The sequence below is a fragment of the Epinephelus moara genome, chromosome 21 (assembly GCF_006386435.1).
Source record: "Epinephelus moara isolate mb chromosome 21, YSFRI_EMoa_1.0, whole genome shotgun sequence".
Taxonomy (NCBI): Eukaryota; Metazoa; Chordata; class Actinopteri; order Perciformes; family Serranidae; genus Epinephelus; species Epinephelus moara.
Genome location: NC_065526.1, coordinates 19,668,001 through 19,680,673, shown reverse-complemented (window position 1 = coordinate 19,680,673; position 12,673 = coordinate 19,668,001). Strand labels below are relative to the sequence as shown.

Below are 12,673 nucleotides of genomic sequence, written 5' to 3'. Positions count from 1 at the left end.
CTTAACTCATAAAAACATGACTCTTTGTGCACTCAAATGCTTCTTTGGTGGGTTTTTTATGTCACAAATATCCCAAAGCAGCCAAATAATTTTGTACCATACTGTTGCAAACTGAAGGAGATATAAACTGGGGTAAATGTACATATATACTCAGTATCAGAACACAGAATAAAGCGAAACAGATGCATTGTTGAAGCTGTTGAAATGTTACAAGTACTCTAAACTATCCGTGTTTCAAATTAGCCTGTCTCTGGCCTGCATATTTCAATGATGGCAACATTTCCGGCAGCACCTGAAGGCAGCATCGACTCGGAGTAGCTCTGTTACTATGGTAACGACTGTTTGCATTCTGTTGCGTCTGTCCTCAGCTAACTTAGCTAGTTAGCCGGGTTAGCCATAAACAAGAAAACTTTATCCGACATTACAGGAAAATTTAAGAATTTCACCGCTTATTTCTTTGAGTTGATGCCGCTTTATCTTCCTCAATGAGCAGGTGAGCAACTGGTGTCAGCTAATTACGGTATGTTACGTTAGCTACCTGCTAATATTAGCTAGCTCTGAACTAGCTAACGTTACCCATGTTAATGAGCAGGATGGTTAATGACACAGTAATGTATTTCAGTACCGTCAATGTTGCCTGTAGCTGTCATAATAAATAAAATAACGGTAAATACAAATAAGTGGACCTGAACTTTTGATTAAAAAAATACCATTTTAGCCTTAAATAATATTAAGAAATAATAATGATAATAACTTTATTGATATAGCACCTTTAAAAACAGAGTTTACAAAGTGCTTTGACAAATAAATTAAAAGCAGATACAGGATATTCAGAAGGCAAAACAGAAAGCCACACTGTCCTACCAAACATAAGCAACACAAAACTAGGGTAGAGTTAATATAAAGTTAAAACAGACAGACACTGTACAGTAAAAAGTCCCTATATACCAGTGGTGGAATGTAACTAAATACATTTAGTACCAGGGGCGTAAATGTAGACGATGTAGGCTGTATGGTTGCACTGGGGCCCATGGGGTGGGGGTTGGAGGTGCCCATAGGGAGCGATTTTACATAAACTATATAAACTATAAATAAACTATTTTTAAAATCTATATAATTAATAATTTCTTATTTTATTTGGTATTTTAGTCATATACAGATTTGCAGTGATGATTGGTAATATGCATGTTGATATTGTCCAACTTCAAGTCTGTATTTGATCATGTTAGGATACTATAAAATATATAGGCACTGTTTGGACCAAAAATCTGGCACTAGGGCCAGCATACTTTTTCTCTTTACTTTTAGTATGTACTACACCTGCCCTTAAATGTACATACTGTTGCATGCAGTATGCACACAACGGGACATACTACTGTCTCATAACATTACACCCTGAGCTTTGACCCTCTCTTTTATATACGTTACCTTGGAGATAAAACAGACGCCACTCACAAAATTCAGAAACAGAGATCAACCCGTTGAGCTCTGCTGTTGTTACTTTGCAATGTGTGTAGTTTAACTTTAAAGTTATAACTGCACAGATTGTAGATTCTGACATATTTGTAAAAGTGAAATTACTTCTGCAGTTATCTGTTGTTATTTTTATAGTTATGTCCTGTTGTTGTTTGTAATATATGATTATTTTTACTTAATTAATATTCCTATTGTTACTGTGCTGTCAACCGTCATTGTGACTTTCTGACAGCTGTCAACTGTCATCTGTTTGCAGCTCAGGCCATGTAACGTGTCGTTCGCTGTGCAGAGGATTGTGGGTCAGAATAGCCAGAAAAGCATGCTGGCTTGCATACTGCCAAATACGACCAGATGTAGTAGATCATCCTGGTATTTTTGGCATGCGGCATTTGACATATTATGTATTGGGACACACTAAATCTTTTTCTGGAATACTACATAGTGTGGTAGTATGGGAATTGGAACGCACAGAGTGTGTGCACAGGCCCATCCGAACTACCGTACGCCACTGCTCAGAAGCTACTTGTACCACTTAATTTAAATATTTCCATTTTATGCTACTTTATATTTTTACTCCGCTGCATCACAGAGATAAATATTTTGCTTTTTACTGCACTACATTTGTCTGATGGCTTTAGTTGCTTTCCAGATGACAGTTTTTTTATCCCCTTCCTGTCCAGTGAAAACTATGAATCTCCAGTTGTGTTGATGTTGAAAGTTTGTGCTAAACTGAAGGATGAAGTGTTCCTTCATGTATTAAGAAAATTCTCATTCCTCTAAAGATAAATAAACTCTTTAAAACCCTCTTCGATCAGCAGGAAAGTTAATCGTCACAAAGCTGAAAACTGGGCTGTTTTTCTGACACTATGAAAAGTTGACTTTTAACCAACATATGATGATCATATAGACCATGATGCATTGCTGTAGATTAAGCTCCCCAACAGTATATAAAGTTATTAAGTTAAAATGAGCTCCACCTTAAACATGAACAGCAGTAAAATACAACATATAGGCCTACACATTAATGCAGCAGTTATATGAATCCAAATACATCAGATTGAATAGGAAAACAGAGTGTAAGTGCTTTCTGCTGAGATATACTTTTACTTCAGTAATGTTTTGAATGGAGGCCTATTACTTGTAGAGGAATGTTTTAATAGCGTGGTATAAGTGCTTTTACGTAAGTATCTGAATACTTCTTCCACCACTGCTAGCTAACACTGAAGTGCCACATATAAACTTTAACCCCATATGGAAACGTTAGGATTTTATGACCCCTGCAGATTAATTTACAAACAGACATTTACATTTTTTTCACTGCTGTGATTTGATGTCCAGGTTAGAGTGTTTGGGGACATCGTCCACCAGTTCACAGAAACAGGTAAACACTACAGAAAAGAGTCAACATGTCTGATCTATTACAACACTCTAATATTCTATGTATGAAATATACATCGTGGATATTCTGTGTTGTTAGACACATATACACTTCACTGTATGATTATTAATTTCGATCTCTGGACGTAGGTGGCAGCAGGAGTCACCTCTGCTCATGCTGAGACGCACAAACCCAAAGGTAAGATGTAATTCAGACTTCACGTCCGTCAACAAAACATCACATCCAGACTTATTTCCTTTTTTTTTTAAGACTGACATGATGAGACACAAGAATTCATTTGAGTTCCACCTTTTTCATGATTGTATTTTATGTTTTAGACAAAGTGGAGAGAAAGGCAGTCTCTGATAAACCTCGGTGAGAAAAGTTCCATCTTTACAAACATACATTTCTGTCGTAACACACCATGCTCATCCAGTATCTTTATTTTTCCCATTTTGCATCCAGCAGGAGCCTTCCTGCCCACGCAGTGCCTCGTTCTGTACAGGTGGGCATTCTGAGATAGACGGCACCAAGGCTGGATTGACAGGAACATGATTTGCTTCACTGCTGTAATGAAATTCTTTTATTTCTTTAACGTTTCTTGCCAGGAGACTCAAAAGTCTGGGCTTCCAAGTGGGGAAGTGCTGGATTCAGATGGTATGTGACAGTGTGTAACGATCGAGTACAAAACTGGACTCAGTTGCAGAGGAAAACCCTAAACACCAAGAACAGTTTATCAAATCCAAATCTTTACTTAGGAGGTCAGGGGTCAAACACGTGAAGGCAGAAAAGGAAATCAAACAAAAAGCAAAGTCCATTAATCCAAGCAGAGTCAAAAACCAAGGAATCAAACACAAGGAAAAGGCTGGAGAGCATGGACACACTAGGGCAACAATGGCAATCAGGCAACTGGATAGGGGAAACACTGGGCTTTAAATACACAACCATTGAGTACTAACTACACACAGGTGAGTGGAACAAGACACAGGTGAAACACATGAAGTAATTAACAAAGGCGGGAATACTCAGGAAGTAAAAGGAACACTAAAAGCAATCAGAGTATATTTAAAAATAAAACAGGAAGTGGACACAAACAGCATAAACTTGACAGAATATCTCACAGTGGACTCACCTCATCAGTTCTATTTCACGATTAAGCAGAGAGAAGTCTGTGTCTGAACATGCAAGGATAACAATGTCTTAACCCAAATCAGTCTCAAAGGACAAAAATGCAATGCAACCCTCAGACATGTAGAGGAGTGCATGCTTTGCCTCATCATGAATGAGAAACTTTTTTTCGCAATTGCTGTTCATCACTCCCATAAGCATATGGATGAATGCGTATGTGCATGCTTGTTGAATTAATCAGAAGTCATTCTGGGAAATGTAGTGACTCACAAACAAAGTCAGGTTACACCAAAAGTAAACTTTACTATCTGTGTCATTTTTCCTCATCTTATCTCCAGAATAGGGGCCGATACCGATACTCATATATCAACTGTTTTTCCAGTCTCTTTTTAAGTAATTATCAGGGTCTCTTCTGTAGTGGAATTAACATCATATTATATATGCATACTCTTATCGTAGTGGCACACCAGCAGATGGAGACATGAAGTACAGTGGTTTTCAATGTAGGTAATATTTATTAATTGTGCAAATTAAGAAAAGGCATGTTGGCCGATTGTAATAGTTCATTTTAAAGCCGATATTGGCCGATACCGATGATGTGTCGATACCATCCTGCATCCTTACTCCAGACTGTTACAGTGAGTTGAATATTTATACTTTATATTATATACTTGGATATCCGCTGAAATATTGGCCCTCAGCCCAAGAAGCTAATTATCATCAGACCAATAGCCGATGGGTTCCAAGTTTGCTTATCCATAGTCAATGTATTACCTACAGCAGAACACAGTCAGCATGCACACAGTTTGGAGAAGCAGACTGGAGTACTGACACGCTGTCTGCACTGAGGTAAAGTGGTGAAAATATTCAAAATATGGCGTACACTTAAACTGATATTGATTTTTTTTAAGTGGCTAAAATACATTTTGCTGCTGCCCCCATCCATAGCAGTACATTTCTTAGCTTCTCTAAGGTAGTACCTCATACAACTCCACTTCAAAAAATCCAAACTTTCCCTTTAAAAACTACTATCTGTGGTGCCGAAAAATATTTAGAATCAATGCAAGGATTTTGCTGTCTAAATGAAATGTCTTGTATCTTTGTGGTTCTCCTGCAGAGCGCTCACCAGAGGAACTGATCAACATATCACAGAGGTCTGTACTCTGAATTCACACAGGAGGTGATCAGACAAATGAAATATCACCAACACTCAGTTTTAAGTCTTAAATGTGATTACAGGGTTGAAGAACACAGACAGCCGACTGCAGCGCCCGATGACGAGCTGAAAATGAAAGACATGAGGAAGACTCCAGGCTCAGCACTAACAGGTATGTTGTTGTAAATGCAAAGTAAGAAATGAGGCAAGAAAGAAGCTGATGATGGTTTTAATGGTTGTCAGGCGGAGCGATGCATTCTCCTCCACCAGCTGAGCCTCTCTCCGCACCTGGAGAGGAAGAACAGACCGAGGAAGAGGACGCTGATGATGAAGACATTAAGGCACCAGTGGAGCTGATAATGGAGGTAAAGTTATTCCACACTCATGCTCTGCTGAGAGGGCGGGATAAACTGTCGTTTAGTTTTATTTTAAATGCCAGAAAATCATTTGAATCCTTGGTTTTAGTCAGAGATATATTTTTTACTCAACATTGGATATTCTTGGAAATTGAAACTCAGGTGAAAATGTGTGGTTTCAGTTCCTCAGAGCTGTGATGGACAGAGACTTTCAGCTGGCCAGCAAGCTGTGTCAGATGAGTATGTATCCTGCAGCCATCACCCGTATGTCTGTCAATCAATAAACCAGCCACCGGTGAAGTCAGCCAACGTTGCCTCTTCTCTCCTCATTCCAGTCCTCATCTATGAGCCAGACAATCCTGAGGCCTCTGAGTTTCTCCCGCTGATCCACAAGAAGCTGTTGGAGGGTGAGAGGAGAGTCCATCCATACAGACACAAGCGCTGCGTCTGAAATCACACACTGCACACTACATATCCAATATGTGCAACATGCTTTTGTGAGACTTAACAGTTGTATGTATCTGAGCTATAATTACAACGTCACTTCCTAAGAGCATCTGTGCCAGTTGAAGGCACGTAACCACGGTAACCTGTGCCAAAGTAATCGCTACCGGCATCTTCAAGCACTTCTACTATGACGTTGCTGTGTTTCCAACTGTGATTCTGCCCCTATGTCAGGCAATTTAGGCTATGCCTTTTTTCCTAACCATAACAAAGTGTTTTTGTGACTAAACATAGTCCAATAGTTGCATGATAAAATCACTGGTTTTTAATATGTAGCATCTACATTATGTATAATTTAGTGGTTAGTTGAAAGCTGTCGTCAGTGCCTCGTTGCATTGTGGGTTTTTATTATTCTAGTACAGAGTCCAGTGTTATACTGTAATATTTCACTGGAAATGAAATGCAATTCACACACTGTTGGTTTCAGACCAAAGATATGGACGCTAAAAAATCTCACATACTGTTTCAGTGTCACAGTCTGCTCTGCGTTAGTTAGGGTGCTTTCAGACCTAGAGTTGTCTTGCTTTGGTCTGAATCAGGGACTCATTTTGTCACAAAGCTATATAATTACCTAGAGTTGGTTCGTGTTCTCACAGCAGCATTTACAAGCAGACCAGATCAAATGCCTTGTGCGAGAAAGCTGCTCTTGATTGGTCAGAATTTCCATGTGTGAAAAATCCAGGAAGTAAACAAAACGTTGAAGAGGAGTACACTTGTAAGATAAATGTCTCAGTGGAGGGACAACTACGCAGGTTGATTTTAGCGCTGCTCATCGTGGACTATATTGCTGTCATTGATTTTAGCGCTGCTCATCGTGGACTATATTGCTGTCATTGTTCATTTTAGTCAAACCGTTTTCCAACTAGAAAACAATGTTTTGATGCATTGGATGTGCTGAATGTGCATATTAAGGCAGTACAGGAGGAGGTGCACATTAATAATCCTCCAGGACTGTAACATGCTCATCTTTAACCCAAACAATGTGTCATGTGACTGCAGTTGGTTCAGATCCAGGTCGGAACACTTTCACACCGGTCCAAACAAACCGCACTTAGGGGGCAAACAAGCTTGAGTTTGATTGAACTGAACCAAACAGGGCAGGTGTGAAAGAGCTTACACCCATCTCTCCACCTGCACTTAATCCCCTCGTCACATTAGTTTGTATGTGGTTCTGGTTTTCAGTTCAGTTATTATTGGATCCTTGATGATGTTGTTTGTCTGCACAAACCTTGAATAAAAACCTACTTCTTTGAGTTCCTGTTGCCTGCAGCCTCCTGCGTTTGCGTCCACCGGCTCTACTCCTCATGACATTTAGTGTATTGAATAATATGTTGGTATGAAATTTCATACACGAGTTTGTGTCGTGCCTTTTTTCCATTAGAGCAAGAGGCAGAGCAAAGCACTGAGGAAGATGAAGATGACGACGATGATAACAGCGACTCTGGGAGTGACGAGGAGTCATCTCAGAGTTCAAGCTGCTCCTCTTCATCTTGCTCCTCCTCCTCACCATCAGATGACGATGAAGAAGAAAAGCAAGTGAACAGACACAAGCCGTGTCCTCCTTCTCACATCGCCCCCTAAAAAGGAGACATTAGTTCTTGTCACCAGATATCTCTGCTAACAACATCTTATAACTATTGGAGAAATGTATTTATTTTAATCTACAAAACTTTTTTGCACAGTCTTTGTGCATTATGTAGACGTTGTGAAAACCTGCTAATAAATATTTATTGTGGACAAAGCTGAGGCTCTTGTTCATGGAAACTTTTGTACTTGGAAATACAAAAAAATTAAAGCTAAACATGATATTTTCTAACTGAGCCCCGTCTTCTCCAAACAGCAAATACATATTTCTGTAATTGTTTGACTTCACCTGTGCTGTACCTGACATGAAAAGTCCAAAAGTCTGCTGTGAGAAAGGTCCAATGTAGCTGTTGGTCACCTTTCCCATTGTGCAACCCAGTCGTCACGATAAATGTTGGCATTGTACGTTAATGCAAACCACAGTTGTGCTACATTTTGTACATTATTGCGTAAAACTTTATGTTTCTTTATTTCAACAACGCTGTGGTTAATGTGGTTAGATTTAGAGACAAAAACCACTTAGCTGTGGTTAGGACAGGTAGGCAACCCGAGTCTCTGGAGACTTATGCTGCTCTTAGACCCTCTCCAGTGGCTCCCCATGGCTTTGACATAAAATTGTGTATTTAACATCCAGATTTTCATTTGGGCGGGGAGGGTGTGGGAGCCCTTCTGTGCGGAGTTTGCATGTTCTCCCTGTGTCAGCGTGGGTTTTCTCCGGGTACTCCAGCTTCCTCCCACAGTCCAAAGGCATGCAGGTAAATTTTTAACTCTAAATTGTCCGTGTGTGAATATGAGTGTGAATGGTTGTCTGTCTCTATCTGTCAGCCCTGTGATAGTCTGGTGACCTGTCCAGGGTGTACCCTGCCTCTCGCCCAATGTCAGCTGGCATAGATATACATGTGCAACATCCAAATGTACCGTATTCATGGTTAGCAGAAGCCTACAATACCATTTTCTTTTGGCGACTGCATTGTCTATTAACAGGAATTTGTAAGTTAAACATGTTTCAGTTCACACAGGTGCATTTCTATCCGCTTGTTTTTACGCACATTGCCAATTTGTCACAATGAACACAAATAATTTAATGACTTATTCAAACACATCTATGAAAAGCACCAGTGAATGTTTTTTAATAGGTGAAAATGCATTTTTTGAGCTGATAGTCAAACGTTTTCCTGGGATACTCTGCTCTATGAGCTCACTGTATCTCTGTCCAAACAGTGGACCGGAGCCCTGTTGTTCGAAACCTAGATAAGGGATTAAGCCGGGATATGTTGGTTATCCTGGCTTAATTTAGCGCTGATTCGGTTGTTCGAAAGCAGAGGCACACATGTTGCCATGGAGATTTATTCTGTGCACTTAGCCTAGGCTAACAACCAGGCTTAGTTTAGCCAGTCCAGTCAGCTGTCAATGCGATCGGAAATCAATGTGTTTTACCGTCATTTCATGTTCTTATGTACGTATTTGCCTCATTTTTGAACAAAATACATTAAGCCTACAATTAAAAAAAACAGTTAACATTTAAAACATTATTTTTGTCATAGCCTAATTATTCGTGTGATAATATGTTTGTCTGTATATCTAGGCCTATGTTATAGACTATGTTTAATGTCCTTTATGTTGGAACCTGTATCAGTGAGCTGTACTGGAAACAAATTCCACCAGCCTGGCTGTATTGTCATTAAAAGAATCAATCAATCAATCAATCAATAAGCATCGTCAGGTGTCTTCAATGAAGTCAGTGATGAGGGCAATATATAAAGTCCCGTGCACATGACGTGTGTGTTTCTTCCTTCACAATGGCGTGTCTGTTTTTGAATGAGGTTATAGGACTAGAGGAAGAGGCACTTACTGTGCGCAGAGCGTTTAGACGCGAGCGAGTGCTGCGGGACAGGTCGGACCCGTTGCTCCACCATGACGACCACCTGTATGAACGGTACCGCTTTTCGGGGGATGGGATCCGCTACCTGTGCAGACTGCTGGGCCCGCAAACCCAGCGCTGCACAGCAGGGAGCCGTGCAATGACCGTCACACTGATGGTTTTGGACCCATACGAAATTCCAAATAAAGAGTGGAGCAAACAGTTAAAAGCACACGTGTACATGCTACAACCTATGCACTAACAGTTACTAAGCTAGGTAGAGCTCACGTACCTTTGACCGAATGGCCGTGTTCACATTGTTGCTTAAAAATCTGAAGCTTCTGCACCCATCCATTTGTGAACTGCACATGAGACTCTAATGATTTATAACTTCGGAACTGCTCCAAAGTGTAGGCACTCACACCGCACACAAGGTAGGCGAAGATGTCTGTTGTACGGAACTGCGGCAGTAGCTCCTCGTCACTGCTCCACTCTTTATTTGGAATTTCGTATGGGTCCAAACCATTTATAGCTTTCATTTTCTCCATATACCGGTCCCTGGCTTCGTGGTTTAATGTATCCCGGTAAATTCCCTTTCCTTTTTGGCATTTTAACATCTTTCTCCTCGCTTTCTCCACTCGATGCGACTCTACTACTGCGTTTGTTTACGTTCGCGAAGCTGCCCGTAGCCATCAACATGGCGGCGACGTCCATGGTGACGTCACTGCGCCCATTCCCTATTGTCTGCCACACATTTTCTCTCTGCTTAATAATTGCTGCTGTTTCCTTTTTTAGTTATTATGTGTTTAACCTCCTCATAAGTGTCCCTGATGACACGCTGCTCACTGGGCGAGAAGTAAGCCGCACGTGTCCTCTCCATTGGTGCATCAGTGAAACTGTGATCGACCCATGTGGTCTATTTAAGAAAGCCGTGGACGTGCACTCACCTGAATAAGTTACACCTGGCTTGACATAGCCGCTAGGCCCCAGGACACAGTCATTAGGATGACAATAAGTCACAGCCCAGTCCACAGAGGGAAACGTTGGCAATATATGTTTCTGAGAACCACAATTATGTTACATTAACACGTTTCACATGTATCATGTCAGTGTTTGTAAAGTCACGTAGTACATGAGCTGACTTCGTCATCAAGAGGTGGAGGGAATGGTGGATGGTGTGACACCAAGGCAAGATGGCTGCCAAGCTGCAGACCACTGTTAGAGAACCAACAAAAAGTGGTTGTGACTTAGCAGGTCATTGCTGTGTGTTTAGCCCCCGAAATGAGGGTGGTTTTTTTGCGATCCATCACTGTGTTTCCTGCAGCTTTTTAGCCCCCTAACAGGGGTGTTTTTCAGGGACACTGCTGTGTTTCCTGTTTTTTTTTTTGGCCCCCAAACGTAGGTGTTTTTTGGGACCTGTTGCTGTTTTTTCCTGCAGTTTAGCCCCCGATTGTGGGTGTATTTAGGGACCTGTGGCTTACTCTCCTATGGCTTTGTAGCCCCCAAACGTAGGTGTTTTTCAGGGACCCATCGCTGTTTTTCCTGCAGCTTATTATCCCACAAACATAGGTATTTTTAGGGATCTGTATCTGTGCATCCTGTGGCTTTTTATCCCGCAAATGTGGGCATTATTTAGGGACCCGTGGCTGTTTTTCCTGTGGATTTTTAGCTCCCAGACATGGGTCTTTTTTTTACTACCCCTGTCGGTTTTTCAGTGGCTTTTTAGCCCCTCAAACATGAGTGCTTTCAAGGGATCAGTCACTGTTTTTCCCTCTAGTTTACCCCCTGAATGTGGGTGTATTTAGGGACCTGTAGCTGTTTTTTCAGCAGCTTTTTAGCCCCCAAATATGGGTGTTTTTTTTAGGAACCTGTCACTGTGATACAAGTGACTTTTTAGCCCGCAAACATGGATGTTTATTAGAGACCCTCGGCTCTTTTTCCTTTGGGCTTTTAGTCCCAAAACATGGGTGCTTTGTAGCAACCTGCAGCTGTTTTTCCTGTGGCTTTTTAGCCCCCAAATGTGGGTGTATAAGTGACATATGGTGTGTTTTAGCGACCCATTTTTAGTCCCCAAACATTGGTGTTTTTTAGGGATCGTGGTTGTGTTTCCAGCAAATTTTTAGCCCCCAAAATGTGGGTGTTTATTAGGGACCCTTGGCCCTTTCTCCAGCTGGTTTTTAGTCCCAAAACATGGATATTTTGAAGCAACCCAGCTGTTTTTCGTGTGGCTTTGTAGCCCCCAGATGCAGGTGTTTAAGCGACATATGGCTCTTTTTCTCAGCAACTTTATAGCCCACAAACATGGGTGTTTTTTATGGATTCCTGTGGGTTTTCAGCCCGCAAGCATGAGCCTTTTTTAAGCACCCCTGGTGGTTTTTCAACAGTTTTCTAGCTCCCAAACATTGGTGTTATTAGGGGCCTGTTGCTGTTTTTCCTGTGGGTTTTTAGCTCCTAAACATGTCTTTTTTCACTCCCCCTTGTGATTTTTCAACGGCTTTTTAGCCCCCAAGGCGAGTGTTTTTTAGCAACCTGTTGCTCCTTTTTAAGTGGCTTTTCAGCCACTGGGTGTTTTTTTAATTGACCAGTATTTTTTTTCCAGCGGGGATAGTAGCAGGAAAAGCAGTTGTTGGATTGTGCTTCTAAATCTGGGTATTTAAAAGTCAAAACATGATATTTTCCTAACCAAAATTGAGGGGTTTTGTGTGTCAACCTAACCGCACATTAACCGCAGCATTGTTGAAACATAAAGTTTTAATGTATCTGCTCAATAATTACATGCAAATGTAACATAGCCCTGGTTTGCAGAAAAGTACAATGGCAACATTTTTTCTGAGGATTGGGTTGCAAGTCAATGCCCTCCAGGCTGGATTCCCTCTGATGTCTCAGTGTTATTGTCCATGTCAAGGTTATTAAAAGGGCACAAAAATTATGATGCATGCAGTGTTGTCATCTCATGAAGGTGAATGTTATATTTATGGATAGATGGATCTGCTCTCTCCATCACTTGATGCTTTCGTACGAAGCCCCCACAGCTCCACTGAAACTGGGATGTATAAATTCTGAATGTATATCTGTTGTTGCTAAAACCCATAAACCAACTGTGTTTGTCGTCTCAAGGTCAATTGCTGTGTAACCTGCTCTAAACACATTTCACATCTCCATCCTCCATCCTGTGACACCCACCCACACCTGGAGACACACATTCACACACAGAGAGGGGTGGGTATACG

The 12,673-nt window shown here is 41.0% G+C and overlaps 1 protein-coding gene across 2 annotated transcripts; it reads left to right on the top strand.

Annotated features, from left to right (window-relative positions):
* Positions 1 to 350: 350 nt before the first annotated feature.
* On the top strand, positions 351 to 7,739 carry erich2 (glutamate-rich 2). Of its 2 annotated transcripts, none has more exons than XM_050032707.1 (12): positions 351 to 493; positions 2,815 to 2,857; positions 3,004 to 3,052; positions 3,193 to 3,229; positions 3,323 to 3,359; positions 3,463 to 3,511; positions 5,100 to 5,136; positions 5,222 to 5,310; positions 5,382 to 5,503; positions 5,677 to 5,734; positions 5,830 to 5,901; positions 7,380 to 7,739. In XM_050032707.1, the coding sequence occupies exons 1-12, from the start codon at positions 486 to 488 to the stop codon at positions 7,577 to 7,579; spliced, it is 801 nt and encodes a 266-aa protein (XP_049888664.1). In that variant the 5' UTR covers positions 351 to 485; the 3' UTR covers positions 7,580 to 7,739. The 2 variants fall into 2 exon arrangements, with proteins under 2 accessions (XP_049888664.1, XP_049888662.1); XM_050032705.1 differs by having other exon boundaries at positions 3,320 to 3,359.
* The last annotated feature ends 4,934 nt before the right edge of the window (positions 7,740 to 12,673 follow it).

What these genes read in the sequence shown, in the direction of transcription:
- erich2 (XM_050032705.1), top strand. An exon ending in GCAGTCTCTGATAAACCTCG is followed by an intron (nt 3,230 to 3,319) that starts GTGAGAAAAGTT and finishes TTTTGCATCCAG; the next exon opens with CAGGAGCCTTCCTGCCCACG. An exon ending in CCACAAGAAGCTGTTGGAGG is followed by an intron (nt 5,902 to 7,379) that starts GTGAGAGGAGAG and finishes TTTTTCCATTAG; the next exon opens with AGCAAGAGGCAGAGCAAAGC.